The 18,339-nt window shown below is 40.1% G+C and overlaps 1 protein-coding gene across 2 annotated transcripts in view; it reads right to left on the bottom strand.

The window, feature by feature from the left end:
- The window catches only part of psd2 (pleckstrin and Sec7 domain containing 2), a 45,454-nt gene that overhangs the window by 13,708 nt on the left and 13,407 nt on the right, over positions 1-18,339 (bottom strand). The window contains exons 2-3 of one of the 2 annotated variants that reach the window (XM_014993165.2): positions 16,774-17,217; positions 13,583-14,392 (exon numbers count right to left, since the gene is read on the bottom strand). In XM_014993165.2, coding sequence (XP_014848651.2) covers positions 13,583-14,392; positions 16,774-17,135 — 1,172 coding nt within the window. In that variant the 5' untranslated portion in view covers positions 17,136-17,217. Of the gene's footprint in view, positions 1-1,538; positions 2,540-13,582; positions 14,393-16,773; positions 17,218-18,339 lie in introns of those variants that run through there. The other variant, XM_088009783.1, reaches the window with a different exon arrangement.

Below are 18,339 nucleotides of genomic sequence, written 5' to 3'. Positions count from 1 at the left end.
ACAGGAACACGTGAAACAGGGCGGAGGCCGACAGAGTGAGACCCTTCAATCTGCAGCATAAAGCCTGTAGGGACTGCTGCTTATTTAGTCTTTAAATTCATATAAACTCCATATGGAGACACAGAAACACCTTCAACTCATTGGGCCTCAGCTACAGACTCTGATCACTGGAGGAACCACAAACACAATGAAAAGAGGTCACTGCTAAGCCGTCCCTGCAGTAGAAATTGCTCTCGCTTGTCTGACCATATTAATTCCCAAGCTTCAGAGAGACCTCATAAATCATTCAAAACTGATATCGGTCATGGGGTAAACATGACGCGCGCGCACACACACACACACACACACACAGATTTCGAGACCAGACACTTGGAGTTGCCAAAGGCCAAGTGGCACACAGCAGCGCCATTAGTGTATCTAAAAGCACAATTCTGTACCCCGAGGCCAAGAGTATTCAGCTACCGTGGCTGCCGCTCAGTCTGCACGCGTGTGTGACTGTGTCAGAGTCAGAGAGCATGAAGAGGCACGCCTGTGACTCACATGCTAATCTTTTGCAGCGTACCGCCGGTACCCACACCTAGAAGATCAAGGCAAGGTGTGAGTGGGCGTGACTGGGAGGGAGGTGGATGGTGGTCACCGTGACATTTTTAAAAGGTGGTGTGTGTGTGTGTGTGTGTGTGTGTGTGTGTGTAAGGAAATAATGTTGAATAATAGGGAATTGGCCAAGTTACGCAATTCAAATGGTTTCTTTTTTTTTCTGTGAATAATGATTGATAAGGAAACCAGAAGCATTGTGGGAAAAGACAAGTGTGCGTTTGTTATTGAAGGTGATATGTTGCAGCTTGTAGATGTAATTATGTGGAAACGCTGCTGCAATGCTGGACCTCAACATTCAAAACAAGCAACACCTCCAGACTGATTTACACAGAGTTGCTAATGTTAATGCTGTTCACAAACCGTTCTTCGTTCTTTTTGAACTTATCTCTGATTAAATCTGATGGTGTAGCATTAAATGTGGTGTATTCCTAAGAAATTTAAAGTTTAAACACAAATTACAGAATATTTGATCATTTTATGGAATGCTTTAGTACCATTCTTGCTAACTCTTAAATTAGTAGTACATCTTGGACCTGAGGCTCTGAAAACATGTGATTAGCAATGATTTTTATCTGAATAATTAAGTAATGACCCGACAAATACAGAGATTTGTGTTTGGAGATTTTAGCCTGCAGCTCATCAGAACTTACTTTAGCTAATCTTGAGTGACTTAGTAGAGATAAATACTTTCATGTCTTTCAGCCTCATAAATCAGGATAAAAAGCTCTATATAAAACATTAGCTTAGTTACACACCAGGATCGTTGCTTCTTCATTAAAGCCAAAAATGTTTGTTCAAAGGTTACTCTGCGATCCCAGTAAAATATTAGCAGAACTACTGACTCATTTCCACTTTTTTTTTTTTTTTTTGGCATCCTATTTTTTAAATGCCGCCTCCCCTCAACTATAAACCCATCAAACAGATCTTGACGCCAAACTCACAGGAGCTGCAGCAGGAAGTCGAAGTGAACATCATATTCCTCCTTCCACATCTCGGATCCTGGACGTGAGCGGGGGAAGGCGCGCTGCGGACCGACCCCCTCATCCTCCAGCGGCCGGGGAAACGGGCATCGTCCCGGTTTGCGGGCTTAACGTCAAGCTGCAAACGATCTGCTGAGCGCCGACCGGATCCCAGGATAAAAACGCTGACTGTTCCTGGTCAGCCTGAAGGGTTAGCGCTGGCTAGTTCGGGCGAGCGGCAGGAGGCGGGGGGGTGAGGTCGTACTGTAGAGGTTTTCCTTGAAGTTTCTTGGTTGGTGTGGGCTCCTCACAAAGGAGAGGATGTTGGAGGCGGAGCGACCGGCTGGACAGACTTTTTCCTGACGGATTGCGCTGTTCCTAGTGGTGGCTTTACAATGGCCCTGTGTGTCCGGGCCAGCACAACTTCCTCTGCGCTAAAATATCGAGACTCGAGGCCAACAGGTCGGGTCTGTGTGCGCGGGGTGTCCCGACTTGTGGATAAGACTGAGCTGTTTCTGCATGTTTGGAGGCACAATCAGAAAATACTGGCCTGGATTTGTATTAAAACTCACCAACCAAGTAAGTAATGAGGATGAGCAATATCAGAAAACATCCAATCTATTACAGAGCCGGATTTAACTTAATAAGGGCCCTTGAGCTGGAGACAGTTTTGGTACCCCATCACAAAAAATTTGAAAACATCTAGCAGATGGCTCCATGTTGGTCCCCCCCCAAAAGATGTTTTTTCAAATATTTGAGAATATTTAATTATTTTTGTTTTAAATCCAACAATATTTTAATAAAACGCCACATGCGAAATAATCCCTTGACATCAATGAGATACAATATAAAACATGCACCAAACAAAACAAACATTATTTTAACATTCCCTATTCCACTCGATTCCAATCTCTCTTCACAGCTCAGTCAGTCAATTAGACCTTTACGAAAAGCAAAGCACAAAAAAAGACCTTCATGTTCCATCAGGATGACCAGAAATACAGCCAGAGTAACAGTCAAATGGGTTTTAATCAAAGTACGTTAGAACGGTCTAGTTCTGAAGTCTGCAACCTTTTCAGTCCAAGGAGCCATTTCTGTCTTCATTTCAACAAAATAAAACAGTCTTGGTGTGGCTGTGAATTATTTAGTGGCAAAATGATAAACATGAGCTTACAAAAAGTGACAGAAAGCAACAAATGGAGAGTGAGTGAGTGAGGGAGAGAGGAGTTTAAATACTGCCAGTGATCTCTGGTACAACAGACTGGGGCTGATGAGCTAACGGGTTGCAGGTGTGAGAGGAGAGAGCTTACTTGTCTTACTCCATCAGTGCTTGGGGGAAGCAACAATTTCAGTTTATTATTTTTCGACAACTGGCTGAGGATTGATCAGGTTCTTGGTGGGACTTTCACGGCCACTGACCCTATATTCAAAGACATTTAGCTATCGCTTTGCCTCATGACAGAGTGCTCCATCACGCTGAACAAAAAACACAACATAACAAAAACATGGATTATTGAGTTCCTGCTGGATCACTGGGGGGAGTTGCTCTTAGAGAATGTTTTGATCCCATTATTTATGTCAATGATGTTAGTTAAAGCTTTGTGTGAGTCTACCCAATGAGACAAGAGACGATGACTAATGTGAGCACTGCAAAAACACAAAATCTTACCGAGTATTTTTGGTCTAGGTTCTAGTGCAAATATCTCGTCACACTTGAAATAAGACGAAACTAAATCAGAAGTAATTTTTCAGCAAGATATGAGCTTATTTAGGAAAATAATTCATTGATATTGATGAAAAGGTACTAGTTCCATTAGCAGATAAATTTACTTATAACAAGCCAGTTTCCCCTTGTTATTAGTGAAATAATCTGAAAGTGGAACTAGAGCTTTTTTAAGAACATCAAGGAATTATTGACTTAATCTCCTCTATCTTGCTGAAAACTTTCTCATAGTTAGCTGTGTCTTATGTCAGGTGCACTACGATATTTGTACAAGAGACTAGACCAAAAATACTTGGCACGATTTTGTTTTTGCAGTGTGTAAGTGTTTCCTTGCAGAAGAATGATTTGCTTTGGAATAAATCATTCTGTGTTTCTAGTTCAGTCAGAGTGACAGTGAAATCAGCGGCCCTGTCCACATGAAGACATCCCTCTTAGCTTGAAGTGATGCATCAATTTAGGGCATCGTAAGTACAAATCCAGTTTTTCCTCAAGTCCATTTTCATTATCTTCACTGACTATAAGTAGTTGCGAATCATTTCATCAGAGCACTTTTCACTGAAAACACACTGAATGCAAATTGCCACCATAAATAAACGAAGCAGTAAAGTTTGTGAAAATAAGATTCCTGTCCGTTTGCGACCTGTAAGGAGCGTGTGGAGGTTTTTGCTGCTGAGCTCTGGTCACAAGTCAGTCTGCCGTGACTCACCGACTCTTTGTCACTCACTGACAATAGACCAGACGGCAGAATTTATAGACCTGCCCGACGACAGCCTATTTTCACAGCAGGCGGCAACTCGGAAAGTCTCCTGCTTAACCAGAAGAAGTTACGGAAATCATAAGCAGCCTGATAAAGTCGTCCTCACACAAGGTTTTTGAATTAAATGTCCAGACAATAGCGCCATGATGGAAAGCTTGATTCAAAAGCTGAGCGTTTTTGGGCTTTTGGCTCCATCTGTGTTATATCCATCATACACTGACACCTGCCTGTGCTTCCAGTGAAAACAGACATATATGGGATTAAATTGGTGCTGATAAATTTTTTTTGATGTAGTTATTTTTTGTCTATTTAACGTGATTAAGACTTTTTCTAAAATGTACAGTGACCTTTTTAACAGGGAGTGAAAAAGGGGTTGATATTCATTACTAAAATTACAATGAGATGCATTTTTCTTTATGTAAGAGTAATTATATCCATGATCAGAGCAACCATGACCGCTAACTGAAGGTTAAAGTCAGTTAGGAGGAAGAAAAGAGATGCTTACTATGGTCTGCAACAATGCTGAGGCATTTGGTGTGTGTCAAAGTATGGAGGGCAGGAACTAGGTTTGGGTGATAAATCTAATTTTTGGTTTTTGAGGATTTAATTTTGGAAGGAGAAAAAAAAACATATCTGGATTTTTGGTCTCTTCGGGTTTCCATAGCTCAGACTGATGTCAGCGTACTCAGGGGCGCCATCTTGTTTTACAGCTTTTGTTTATTTGGACTTTGAATTCAGGTCAACTCTACGATGAACTACAAAGGCCAGGCTAAGAGTCTTTCTGAAATTATAAGAGTCACAATATTGCAAGAGTACAGTTATAATATTAGGAGAATGAAGTAGTAATTTTATGAAAACTCCAATATGAAAAATAATTATCCAAGCTTTTTCCTCAGTTTTAAGATGTTCTTCTGGTAACATCATGTCTTTATTCCATTAATATTATGAGACTATGGTCTCATAATTAACAGAAATTGTTGTAGCTTTTACTCTCTTACACTTGAAGGTGAATTAGAAGAAGACAGAAATGAACTGAATCAAAGGCTAAGCACTCTTGTTCAAGTTTTAAAAAAATAAGAGACAAACCAATTTGTTTGATATTAATATCTGAATTGGGCCAAATGTTGAAAAAATTTCTAGACTGAGCATCGTACAGTAAGTGCAGATCTATTCAGTCTAATTCTATGCTTTGTTATTTATTTTTACATTATTTTTATTATTCCTGATTGTACTGACTGAAAAATGAAAGTTCTGTTACTTTTACATGTTTGATCAAGCTTGTGAAGCTATAGGTGTGTTTAAGTGAGGCAGAGTTAGCAAATGAATCTGTAATTCATTTATGTCTGTTTTTTTTTTTTTTTTAAGAAACATTTAAAGTCAATTCAGCTTTGTTTTCCTGGATCGGAATCAGGCCATACTAAACCCCAGATATCGGTATCAGAAGTGAAAAAAGAGGATCGGTGAATCCCTAATTAAAGAAAAGCAAATTTATCTAAGGACAGGACTTGTTAATTAGAGACTTTTAACATCAATTCTGCATCACGGACAATAAGAAGAATCCTCGGTGCCAAGCCTGCAGCTTCTTCTGGTATCTGCCATGAAAATCAAAACAACTAAAAGTTTCACTTTCATAATGAAAGAAAGCTCTAGCATTTACCTGCAAGCCTGTTTTTGTGCCATAGTGTTCATCTATTTCCAGTCTCGCTCCGTCAGTCTCCCTTTACAGACACAGCAACACAACATCACCACTTTAGCTGCAAACAATGAACAATGGTGACCTCTTTTGGCTGAGTGAGACCAATTATGCTCAGGTGTGGGATTGTGTTTGGTGAAACACTGAACAGCAGCCTCGTCTGACTCGCAGAGATTAACCTCTGGGAAAAAAAAAACAAAAAACAGCCATGCTTTTACAGTGAACAGCGTCCCGGGCTGCGGTGGGAAGAGCCTCCGCCAGCCAAAACAGTCGTTGCTACAGTAAGAATGTGGGATGTGTCATTAAACACGGAGTCGGGCTATAAATAGAGACGGCTAAATCTGCAAGCGTTGAAATGATTCCCTTACTGTGTGCGTTGCGGAAAGTGGCTGGAAGGAAAGAAGGAAATTTTGTGCTGCTGGATGTTTTTTGAAAAAAAAAAAAAAGTGTGTAGTCATCTTTTTGTGTCTTTGTGTGTGTGTGTGTTTGTGTCTATATAGCTGCCTGTGTGAGAGCCAGGAAAAGATAATCTGCAGGATGTTTCAGCTCAGCTATAGAACCATGCTGAGGTTTTTATTTCCTAAGTAATGCCATGAAAGAGAGAGAGAGAGACATTTCCTATGTGTGTCGTTGAGGAAGCTTCGGGATGTGAGCGAATTAAGCGCAGCCCTTGTTTACGTAAGCGCTGCTGCTGGCCCGTGAGTCTTTTATGCCGATGTGCGTTTCTCACTCCACGTACATGAAAGAGATTAGTCCACACGCCAGAGCTGCTCCTCTGATATGGAAACAACTGCGCCTGGCTTTCATCTGCTTTCCTTGGCGCTCTGATCTGTGGGGCCTCGCGAGGCGGCGGAGAGGAGCGCATGCAGCAACGCAACACATGCACGCAAATAACCGACCAGGAACAAACCCAAGCAACGCAGGGAGACCCATCTATCTGTGTGTGTGCTAATAGTTCAGTTCATATTGGTGTGTAAACTGCTGTGACTAATGTCAGGAGGGAAGTTCCATATAATTGGTACAAATAAGAAGCCAAAACTGCAATCAGGTTAGAATCCTGAAAGAATTCACAAAAGGCAGAGGAGGCGGATTTATTAAAAAAAAAAAAAAAAAAAACTAAAGTATCATCCTTCTCCAACAGTTTCTGCAGCTTCGTCAGTCACATATGCTGCTCCAACTGCTTCGCGCTGCATGCTAATGGTTTCTTGCAAACGCACACTTCAGCTGTTGTGTGATTGATATTCAGTCGGCGTCATCACACGTTCTACCAAATGTCAAATGTCAAATAATCCACATCCAGAGATGCATGTCTCCTCAAAGAAAACGGCAAATTCATTCGCAGCCCGCATTTTGTGTTTCTGTATTTGGCCTCCGGCCAGAACAATGGCTGGTGTTTGTTTGTCACACCGGTTGAGAGGACGGCCTTTCAGATCTGTTAGCTCTACAGTCTGTTCTCCCTTCTCTACGGATTTAACAAAAAAACTCTACACCATTTATTAATCTATGACAGAGTATTAGGGCCATACTGAGACAAAACAAAATCTAAAAAAATACAATTATGAGAATGGTCATAACATTAAGACAATAAAGTAAAACTATTATGAGAATGAAGTTGTAATATTATGACTTTATTTTGTATTATTTTAACTTTATTCTTGTACGGGTGTATCTAATATTATGTAATTTTATTACTTTGTTCCTGTAATTGAATTTTAAAAAAAATTTCTCAGCATGGCCGTATACACTGTCATATTAATCGACACTATTTAGAAGAAAGTAAAATTATTAAACCAATCCTAGTAAAAGTAATTAATGTCACATACAGACATTGAAAAGGCAGTATTATGTATTTTCCCGGCACATGGTGCTATTTCATAGCACAATCACATAATTATGCTAACTTCAGTTGTTATGAAAATGCTGCTCAAATATGACTTAAAATAAATCTCACTTTATGATTTATCAACCTGAAATTGAGCCTCTGTCTCTTTAAGAAGCTGCTGCTCTTTCTGAAGCTCCGCCTTCAGGAAGTCATCACAACATGGCTGCTCTATTAACCCTTCAATAAATGTTTTTAACCACCGTTTACCTGAGAAGTAGCTCCTGAAAAGTCATGTTTGGAGTTTCCCTCAAATGATGTGAACTTACAGGACATTGAGGCGTCCTGATCAGACGAGACTTTACACACAACGTGAAAAACTGTTGATGCTGCCACATTCCCACTGTGGAGCATGGCAGTGGGAGCATCATCCTGTGGGGGATGGGATACAGTACACAGGACAGTCCAGGAGGAAAACTTGCAGGCTGATAACAAATAAAATGCAAACTTGTCACCACTTTCACTCTTTCCCACTTTAAAACTACGCACTACCGTTTGCTGATCTATTGCATAAAATCCCAACGCAACGCGTCGATGTTTGTGGCTCAACGTGATAAGATGTGAAAAAGCTCAAGGGTATGCATATCTTTGTAAAACACTGTATCTGTTGCCGCACAGCCGCTCTGTCCTGCAGTGAGAAAGACGAGCTGTCCGTGACGCTCCGGGAGCCGAGATGTGCAACCGTGGCTAGTCACTGAAAAGAACGGAGGAGAGGAAAGGAGGATAAGAAGCAGCAGAAGAAAAACACCGAGAGGGGAAATGGAAAACAGTGGGATGCGATAAACAGAGGAGGATGGTGTGTTTCTGGACGAGTGGGGCAAGTGTGGGTGATTTTAGATGAGATAAAATGGCTCAAGAGGAGAAATGAATGGAAGGTGAGAATAACAGGGAGACAGAAAAGGAAGCTCAAAATGTTGTAACGGTGCACGTCATACGTTTAAAAAAAACATCACTGATGTCTTATAATACCCATTTACAAGAAAATCCAACTAAAGAATGTCCTTTTAAATACAAAAAACTATGTGGATGGAGATTATAGGCTGTATTTGATGACAATAAACAGGCATTTATAAAAGAATAAGTAAAACAAAATCTACTTTTAGAAGTAAGGATGTACCCCAAAAATCAGTTCATATAAGACAGGGGTGTCCAAAGTCGGTCCTACCTTGTGGCAATAACAACCTTTTCAGCTTGTCAATGTTCTTCTTAGGCCTCTAATGAGCCGTCATTTCATCCAGGTGTGTTAAACCAGGGAGAGACACACAGGATGCCGGCCCTCCAGGACCCACTTTGGGCACCACTGATATAAGAATTGCGATTCTCATTTACTACGATTCAGAATCAATTAAAAAAGTTCCAATCTTGATTTTAAAAAACAAAACAAGTCTGCTGCCTTTCAGCCTCCATTTTGTGACTACAGGGACGTTCTGACGTCGCCATGGAGACGGGACCTGAACGTATGAACGCACGACAGTAGCTGCGTTGCCACTGACCATAAAATTGTGCAAATTGGAAAATAAATCTGCTTAATGGAAGCACGGCGATTTTGAAAAAGCTCATGTATTCCCATGAAAGGTTTGTGCGCCAAGATGAGATGATTGTATCAAAATGTGATCAACAACCGGCTGTTACTACTGGCAGAAAAGACAAAGAAGACGACAGGAAGAGGTAGGAGGAGGATGGAGCAGCTTGGTTTTTTTAATGTTTGTAACGTGAACAGTCTTATTCACGCAGGATTTTAATTGTGTTATTTAATGGAATTCGAAAGTGTGCTTTTTTTGACATTGACGGAAATATCGACAAAGTTTTGCAAACATAATGAAAACGTAGATAATAAAGAGGAAAGTAAAACAAAAAAAGAAAGAGAGAGAGAGATTCAACCGGCCCCGTTTTTGTTGAAGGAAAACATTTTGGACTTATTTTGTTTCTCACAGAAGAGAAGACTGAGACTGACATGAGCTTTACCTTGGTAAAATTCACAAAATGAAGATTGAGGACTTCGGAAACACGGCAGCTACGCTACAGCAGAGTCAACTTCTGGATGGAAACTGTAACGTTGTCATCCACAGAAAGGTGGCGCTCTCTCTGTCACTGCTTTGTAAAAACACAATGGAGAAAGCAGTGAGGGAAAAACATTTTAATGTCGTTCTGCTTTGCTAAGCAGACTGGAGTAGAGCATGAGGATCCTTTACACATCTATAGACTGAAGCAGGAATAATTATGAATAATCGTTTTGAATCAAAAATCAGTTTGAAATTGAATTGAATCGTGGTCCCAAAAATTGGAATCCAATCGTGAGATGGTAAAAGATTTTCACTCCTATTTTGGTTTCATAACGAGGTCAATGCATTGCAGATCTGCACTAACGAGACACAAAGGCCTGCATGATAATACATTTTACTGGATGATTAATTGTTCCAGGAATTATTGCAATAAACGATAATATTGGTGTTTTGAGACCATTTTCAAGAAATATATTGATAATGGTGTAATAATGCTAGTTTCCCCTCTCAAAGGCCAATAAACTTTAATTTTCTACAGAACACGTAACTCTGGAACGGGAGGATATTTTATGAAACCCAAAATAAATAAAACATGACAATGTAACGGAAATTAAAACCACATGCAACCAAAACCATAAATAAAATGGATTATGAAGTCTCTGCAAACAAAAAATTACCTACTAATCATCACCATGGAAACCATCAAGCTCATTTTAATTGATTATGCAGTTTATTAATTGATTAACTGCTTATTGCGACAAGGCTTAGAGACTATTTTCTAATAAATACTACCTACAACATTAACCCTGATTTAGGCAAAAACTGTTAATGCTCTCCATTTAATCCCATAAAAGGACCAAAGCGGAACCGGGATCAATGTGCCTGGTGAAAATGAATGCTGTGGAGCATCTTTAATATTTCCCCTTTCACACTGCCAAACAGATGTATCCACTCCACATTTAAGTGCACAAATGTCTGGCAAAGCATGGCCAACACACAGAGCAATAATCGCTCACATTCGCTCTGTGAGACCCCGCTAGGCAGAGGGGAGGCTGAAGACGATGATGTCATGACACAAACAATAGCTCATTGAGGCTGGCGCTGGTGGTCAGGAAGCAAGGCCGTCCTTAAAGAACAACATCTGCGGACTGGATCGATGCGGAGACGAGAGCCCGAGAGCAGAGAAGAGCCGGCGTCTGGAGGCATGGAGTTGGCCAGAGCTGCCGAGCGCCGGGCGAATCCCCACAGTTTGCTAAGCAGATCATGTCGGAGGGACTGTTTGCCGTTGCGGTCCGTTTGGAGCTGCAGGAGCCGTGCAGTGCAGGAAAACAAGCCTCAGAGACGGTGGAAATGCCAGCCAGGAAGACCTATGGCCTTAAGTCGCAGTGAAGCAGCGAGGTTTTCCCCATATGGTTCTGGTTATAGGGCCTCCCTCCCCGCCCCACACAGCCACCCCCACCCCGGGTGGCTCTACGCCGTCTTCCTCGAGTCTTTTAGGGCTATTAAGGTAATTATATGTAAGGAAGTAATGTAAGCTGCTGCTGTATTCCCACAGTCCCATGGGGACTTTGCAAACGATGCTCAGAGTGGATGAGTTTACGATCGCAGAGGAAAATCGTTAAACCAGTTCAAAAGATTTTCTCTCTGTAAGGATCCTCCATCATACAAGAACATTGTGGTTTAGAGACTTTTGCATTGTGCTTTTAGCTACCATTTTCCTCCTTTTGGGTATTTTGTATTTAGCTAACCTGCCTCGGTTTTATGTAGTTTGTTCTTGCATCGTCTGTCTGCGTGTTCCTGTACAGCTGGTCTTCATTACTTAACATTCTAACTCTGACATTTACTCTCTCTGCTGCTCCTTGTCGGGTGCTTCATGTTGTCATCGCCTTTTGTTGCATCATGGAGTTTCCTCCGGCTTCCATGTTGGTGCAGCAGATTCTTAGATTAGTGTTTCAGACTCCCTGCAATTGTAGCACCTTTAGTTTCAGAAAGTACAGTTAGATTTCTAACTGTATCTCTGCAGGTCCTCCGTGCTAAACTTACATAACAGGAAATCTTTATTTCGATTTAGCACCACTTACCATTTTTGCAAATACCCTTTATGAAAAGTGGTTAAATAGACAGTAAAAGGATGAGATGGTCACCAACGTCTCTGTTTTCAAAATCAAAAAGCCCTGCTTTAGAAAACTACTTTCAAACTTGAACTATTAAAGCCTTTCACAATTGAGCCAATATATAACTTTTACTTGCCAACAGAAAGCACAGCTGTGAATACACAAAGAAGAAGAAAGATTAAAGATATTAAGATGTGTGGAGTCGACCTACATTTTCCTTGTTTACTGAAAAGAGAACTGCTTTCAGCAGCAGCTCTTTTCTCCAAGAGCTGCTTGAAGAAAAGTGAGATTGATCTGTCTGTACTGAAAGGTTAGTTGCTTTTTTTAAAAAAAAGAAGAGCACATATCCACCTTCAACCCACATGTTTTTCTCTCTCTAAGCACCCACTTGCAGGGTTTCACTTTACTAATGCCACCTGCTGGTTGAGTCAAGGTTACAACACGTTAATTACACTTTTGCCAGTCTGCTGCGCCGACTAGAGCAGATAAAAACGAAACATATATCACATTAACAGAAAAGAAGGCTGATAAAATCACTTTTTATGGTCTTAAGATTGTTCTAGTTTTGTCAAAAAGTAGAAAAATAAAACAGTGACAACACTTTTACACTCACAAGACAGAAAACACAACTTAAATTTCCACAGTTAGGATATTATTAGAGTACTAAAGACTTTTCTACATCTCTGATTAATGCACATAGCCTGCTGATCATCTTGACACAACTCCACCAAACATAGAAACACTAACTCCCACAACACATTTTTTTCACTAATTATTGGTGACGGAGAATTGATTTTCGGCTCACCCAGTTGGAAACTCATCTATCCTATCTTTCACTGATCAGTAAACACACCACATCTCTAAGAGACGGAGAGAACTACATTCAGTATCAATTGATACTGGGTTGGGTCTGGAAATCTCTGAATTAATATAAGAATCTACATTTATTAATGCTAGTCACGCTAATTAACTGCAAATGAAAGATACTACAGAGCATTTAAAAGGTTTCCTCTTTGTTTGAGACAGTGAAACCCTGTGTGACTCCTCTCTGAACATGCAGCGTGACGCCACAGCTGTTCCTAATATATGTAATTAATAACCACTCATGGCAGGAGAGCTGGAACAATCATTCTCTGTCTTTTATCTTTGTGTATTGTAGTTCTTCAAGAGAAACTGGAATCAGTTCAAATCTGCTGGATAAAAAGCAGAAACTGGGAGTTTGCCACAACGTTCTGATGCGGCTCTACTGACTGTGACCAAACTTTAAAAATACATCAGCTAAAACCCAGCACAGAGATGAATATCAATTAGAAAGCCTTAGTAAAGGCAAACATTAAAAATATAATTAAAATAAATATATATTTTTTACTACTTCAGTTGTTTCATCCTAATTAAAGTGTGCAATTTTTTTACCTTTTATCCATGACTTGTCACTTTACTGTTATAGTTAGTGTTTAGTTCTGTAAAGACAGTCAGTGGTTAGAGTTCCTGCCAATAAAAATGACCTCTGACCTCAGTCCCCTATGTGTTCACATGCTGACCATACTATGCTGCCCTTGTGCTTAAAACCGTTTCACCAAAGACGCTCTTTAACTCGTCTTTGTCACTGTTGTATATAAAAAAAAAACACCTAATAATGAAACAAACAATGCTCAGCCTGGTAGGGGAGCAAGTTAAGCCTGGTGGCCCACCAGGCTAATAATACATTGATACTGATCAAGTGTCTATTGTGTTATAGATGTAGATATATTGTCCAGCCCTGGTTTGCAGCAGCCAAATGTAAACTCGTGAATATAACCTTTAGCCTTCTACCTTCACATTTTGAACGCTACAGAGTGACAGCTGCCTCGTCCTTACCTGACAGAGCTGACCATGGCTCCGGCGCGCTCCCCGGCTCCCTGGGAGTCTGAGTGGTATCCATTGGGAATAGCCCAGCGTCCGGGCTGGCTCAGCGCGAATTCCGACCTGCTGCCTGGTATGGTCGTCCTTAACGGACTCCCCCCCGCGGCGCCGCCCGCTCCGCCTGCACGCACCGCGCTCTGCCCGGACGTGTCGTCGTCATCGAGGCCGTCGGCTCCGAGCTCGGCCCCTTCCTGCTCCTGAACCGTGGCCAGCTCCAGCTCAAGGGGCTCGGGCCCCTGCAGCAGGGACCTCTGCTGGATGAGCGGGGTCAGCGGCGCCTCGAAGCTGACGCAGCTGTCCGTCTCGTCCGTGAGCGACAGCACGTCCAGGGAGTCGAGGCTGCTGTAGCACGTGCCGCCCCTCAGCAGGGCGGACTCCACGATGCGCTCGAACGTGGAGCTGAAGCCATCTTTGTTGTCCACCACCTTGTTTTTCTCCTTCTCCTTCTCTTCCTTCTCCGACTCTCTCTCTTCTTCTTCTTCTTCTTGCGCATCAACCTGCTCTACGATCTGCTCGAACGCCGAGCTGAAGGTGTCCTGGTTTTCCGTTTCCTCTTCATCTCCCTGGGCTCCTTCCTCCTCCTCCTCCTCTTCCTCTTCTTCCTCCTCCTCGTCCTCCACCTCCGTGTCGGCCTGCTCTACAGTCGTCTCAAAGTTGGAGCTGAAAGTGTCCAGGTTGGTCCGTCCCTCCCTCTCTTCTCCGCCGTCCTCCTCGCCGTCCTCCTCGCCGTCCTCATCATCGTTCCCGCTCGTACCGTTTTCAAGGCTGCAAAAAGAAAATCAGAAATTATCTTCAGATGACCTCTTTTATTCTGACACACTTTCAAACGAATGACTGACAACGATGTCATCCGTCTGAATTAGCATCTGAGCGGCCACTGCTGTAATTTAAAATAAAAATATTCTACTGTGTTGCTCATGAATTAGGAATACAGTTTGTTTTATGAAAGATAAATTTACAGTTCTGGTGAGAAGAAGGTCTGTCACGTTAGCAGATTTCGCTGGAGGATAAATTGTTCCAGAAGTTATTTACGATAAACGATAATATTATTGTTTTGAGACCATTCAAGTCATATAATGGCATAATAACGCATAAACACATTCTCAAAGATCAACAAACTTTACATTCTAATTAACATTTAATAGTGGAAGACATTTTAAATATCCAACATAAATAAACAAAACGACAGAAACAAAAAATAAAATCAATCATGAAGTTTCTGTAAACAAAATCGTCCTTCAAAGACAAAAGGTCGAGTTGAGACCAAAGCACCAGAATGAAGACTTTTATCATCCAATTTTTGGTAGAAAGAGAGAAAAGAAACGATAAATCATGCAAACATAAATTATCGAGCTCGTTTTAATCCATCATAACTGATTTATTGCTTGTTGCGACAAGCTTGGTCAGAGATAGATACAATATTTGATAATATTTGATGTCATCTCATATTAATTTGATCATTTGGGCTCTTCTTATTTTCTAAGTGAAATGATTATGGAATAATTAACTTCAGTTCTAATCCCAAAAAAAAGAGAGTTTGGGGGAAAAAATTAATTTAATGTGGATTTGGCAAAATCCACTGTAAATGTTTCTTGGCAAGCCACAGAGAAACCACAAGTTTTGTAGTTATAAGACATTACAGATCCTAACTGTGAATAACTTTGACGATTTTAATACTTTTGTGTTTACCCCACATTAGTTGGAGTCAAAAAATATAATTTTAAAGTGGTCTGGATGAGAGAAAATCCTTATGAATAAATTCAAACTTTTTGGTTTTGTAAACCTTTTGAAGATTAAAGGGCTCAAATGCATCTTTACAACTTCAATACTCAGATGAAATTTAAACTGAATGCATGTAAACATCTGACCAGAACTGCACATAAAACAACACAAAAACATCTCAACTCTGTTTTGCCATTGCTGTGCTATCTTGTTTATTTCAAATTTATTCAACAAGAACCTTAACAAGTATAATTCCTATTTCACCTTTTTCATCTACAGATTCCTAATCTTTGTCTTTTCAAGACGAGTGCTTTTAAGCTAAGTCAGTTTTTTTATATTGTTTTCTCAACTGGCTGGAGCTTTTCTGTTAGAAACAGTGAGTGAAGCAGTTCAGGTTAATAATGTGTGAGGAAAACACATAGAGAACACCTCTTGAAGAAAAAATATTTCCAATAAAAAGATCAGCCACAAGAGGATTTCTGAGGAAACAGCAACATTAAAGGGGTAGAGTAATGTGTTTTCCAGGCACATAGTGCCATTTTATCAAGCAACTATGTTACCTTCAGTTGTTATAATATATATATATATATATATATATATATATATATATATATATATATATATATATATATATATATATATATATATATATATATATATATATATATATAAAAGCTAGCTCCCATCAGACACGATGTAGAGCATCTGTGAACATTGACTTGCATCTCCTATAACAGCCTGGATTTAAGGCCGGACTTTGGCAGAAACATAAAAATGTCTCACACAATTGCCTTTATATATATATATATATGTGTGTGTGTGTGTGTATATGTATATATATATATATATATATATATATATATATATATATATATATATATATATATATATATATATACATGTCTATAAAAAGAAATTTCACTTTGTAATTTAGCACCTTAAAATTGGGCTTCTGTCTCTTTAAGAAGAAGCTGCTTATCTCTGAAACTCTGCCTTCAGGAAGTCAAGACAACATGGCTCCTCTATGAACACTTTAACAAAGTTTTTAAGAAGTAGAAGCTCAGCAGATGTGCTATTCCATCAGGTGTTTGCTAATTGCTGCTAGCTAGTCTGAAGGAGCTGAGTGGGAGAAACGTGGGGTGAAGCTGCTCTGTGAGGTGGAAGCTCAGTTTGGAAACCGCCTCAAAGGCGGAGCTAGGTCCACCCAGGAGTTTTGCACAGTTTTGCACATGAAATAATCAAAGCACAGGTACGTTTTAGATTAAGGAATAACATTATAAGATGATGCAAAGCTCAAAAAAGTTGATTTTACACCATACTGACCCTTTAAATTCTTCACACATTAGAAGTACTTGCTAATAAACTGTAAACATTTAACACCAATCCAGATTATTTATAAAACACACATTGTTTCATTCACTGACCGTTCAGTCGGTTGAGGTTTAGTTCCCTCTGTCTCTGCAGATAGCTGCATGTCTTCATTGTCCCTTTTTTCTTCTTCTTCTCTTTTGCTTTGATGATGCTCTTCTTCAGTTGAACCTTCCTCCTCCTTATTTAATTCCTCTTCCTCTCCCTCATCTCTTCCCTCTGCCCTCCCCTCTCCCTCACTTTGTGCCTCCTCCTCTCTTCCTATGCTCTCCTCTTCTTGTTGCCTCTCCTCTGGCCTGTCCTCCGCTGCCTCGCCGTGCGTTTCCGCAGGCGGGTCGGTCGTGGTTGCGGTCGTGTCGGGCTCCGAAGTGTTCTCAGGTGGGGTGGGAGAGGGCAGAGCCTGCCCCTCCTGGGTCATGGTGCTCTTCTCAGAGCGGCGCAGCAGTCCACTCTGGCTGCAGATAAAGACCAGCGCTGCAAATCAGCAGCCAGGGAGGCAGCTGGAGCAGAAGAGGAAAGAGAGGAGAGAGAAAAGAAACACATGAATAAACTACATGTGGCTGTTCGGAGGTGATCCACGGAGATAAAGAAAGCCACTAAGTTTTTCACAACATAAAGAAAGTTTTGAAACTGGAAAAAATATTTGAAAGTGAAAAAAAAAGTTTTGAAACTGAAATATGGATATCTGAAGCTGAAAAAAAAAACTATTTGGAAATGAAATATTTTTGAAAATGAAAAAATAGAAACTGAGAATAAAGATTTGAAATTTAAAAAAAAATCTGAATGTCAAAAAGGTCTGAAGCTAAAAAAACTATTTGAAACTAAAATAATTATGAAACTTAAAAAAATAGAAACTGAAAATAAACATTAGAAACTGAATAAAGATTTGACACAAAAAAATTAAATAGTTTTAAATAAAAAATTAAAACTTAAAAAAATGTTTTGAAACTAAAAAAGAGAACATGAAAATGAAAAAAAAAAAACCTTCAAAACTACTTTTCAGATTCAAGTTTGTTGGGGTTTTTTATCTTGAACAAACTTTATGGCTCCAATTTAGCTCCATAATGATCACAGTGGTTTAACATGTTTAGAAAAACATTTCTGCATAAAATGCACCTAAATATTGTTGAGTTTTTTATGTAACAGACCAACATAAAGTAGTGGATTATTGTGAAGTGGAGGGAAAACTAAAAATGCTTTTCACATTTTCTTTTACAAATAAAACCCTGTCAAAAGCAGAATCCATTTATATTCAAGCACCTTCAGGCGATACTTTGTAGAACATTTCCCTGCAGTCGCAGAAGAAAGTCTTTTGAGGCATCTGTCTACCAGCTTTGTACATTCAGACACTGGATGCTTCCCATTCTTCTTTGGAAAACAGATCAAGCTCCCGTGAGACACGATGGAGAGCATCTGTGAACATCAACTTGCATCTCCTGTAACAGCCTGGATTTAAGGCCGGACTTTGGCAGAAACATAAAAATGTCTCACACAATTGCCTTTTTTTTTTTTTTTTAAAAAGGAGCTAATGTCCTAAATTATTGTCTGAAACCTTGCCGTTAACATTTAACCAGAGGTGCACCGACTGCAGATTTCTGGCTGATCACTGATTTTTATAAGGT

The sequence above is a fragment of the Poecilia mexicana genome, unplaced genomic scaffold (genome assembly GCF_051168715.1).
Source record: "Poecilia mexicana isolate PSO_F unplaced genomic scaffold, ASM5116871v1 scaffold_10, whole genome shotgun sequence".
Lineage (NCBI taxonomy): Eukaryota > Metazoa > Chordata > Actinopteri > Cyprinodontiformes > Poeciliidae > Poecilia > Poecilia mexicana.
The sequence above is the reverse complement of the archived record's forward strand: the minus strand, read 5'-3'. Positions and strand labels throughout refer to the sequence as shown.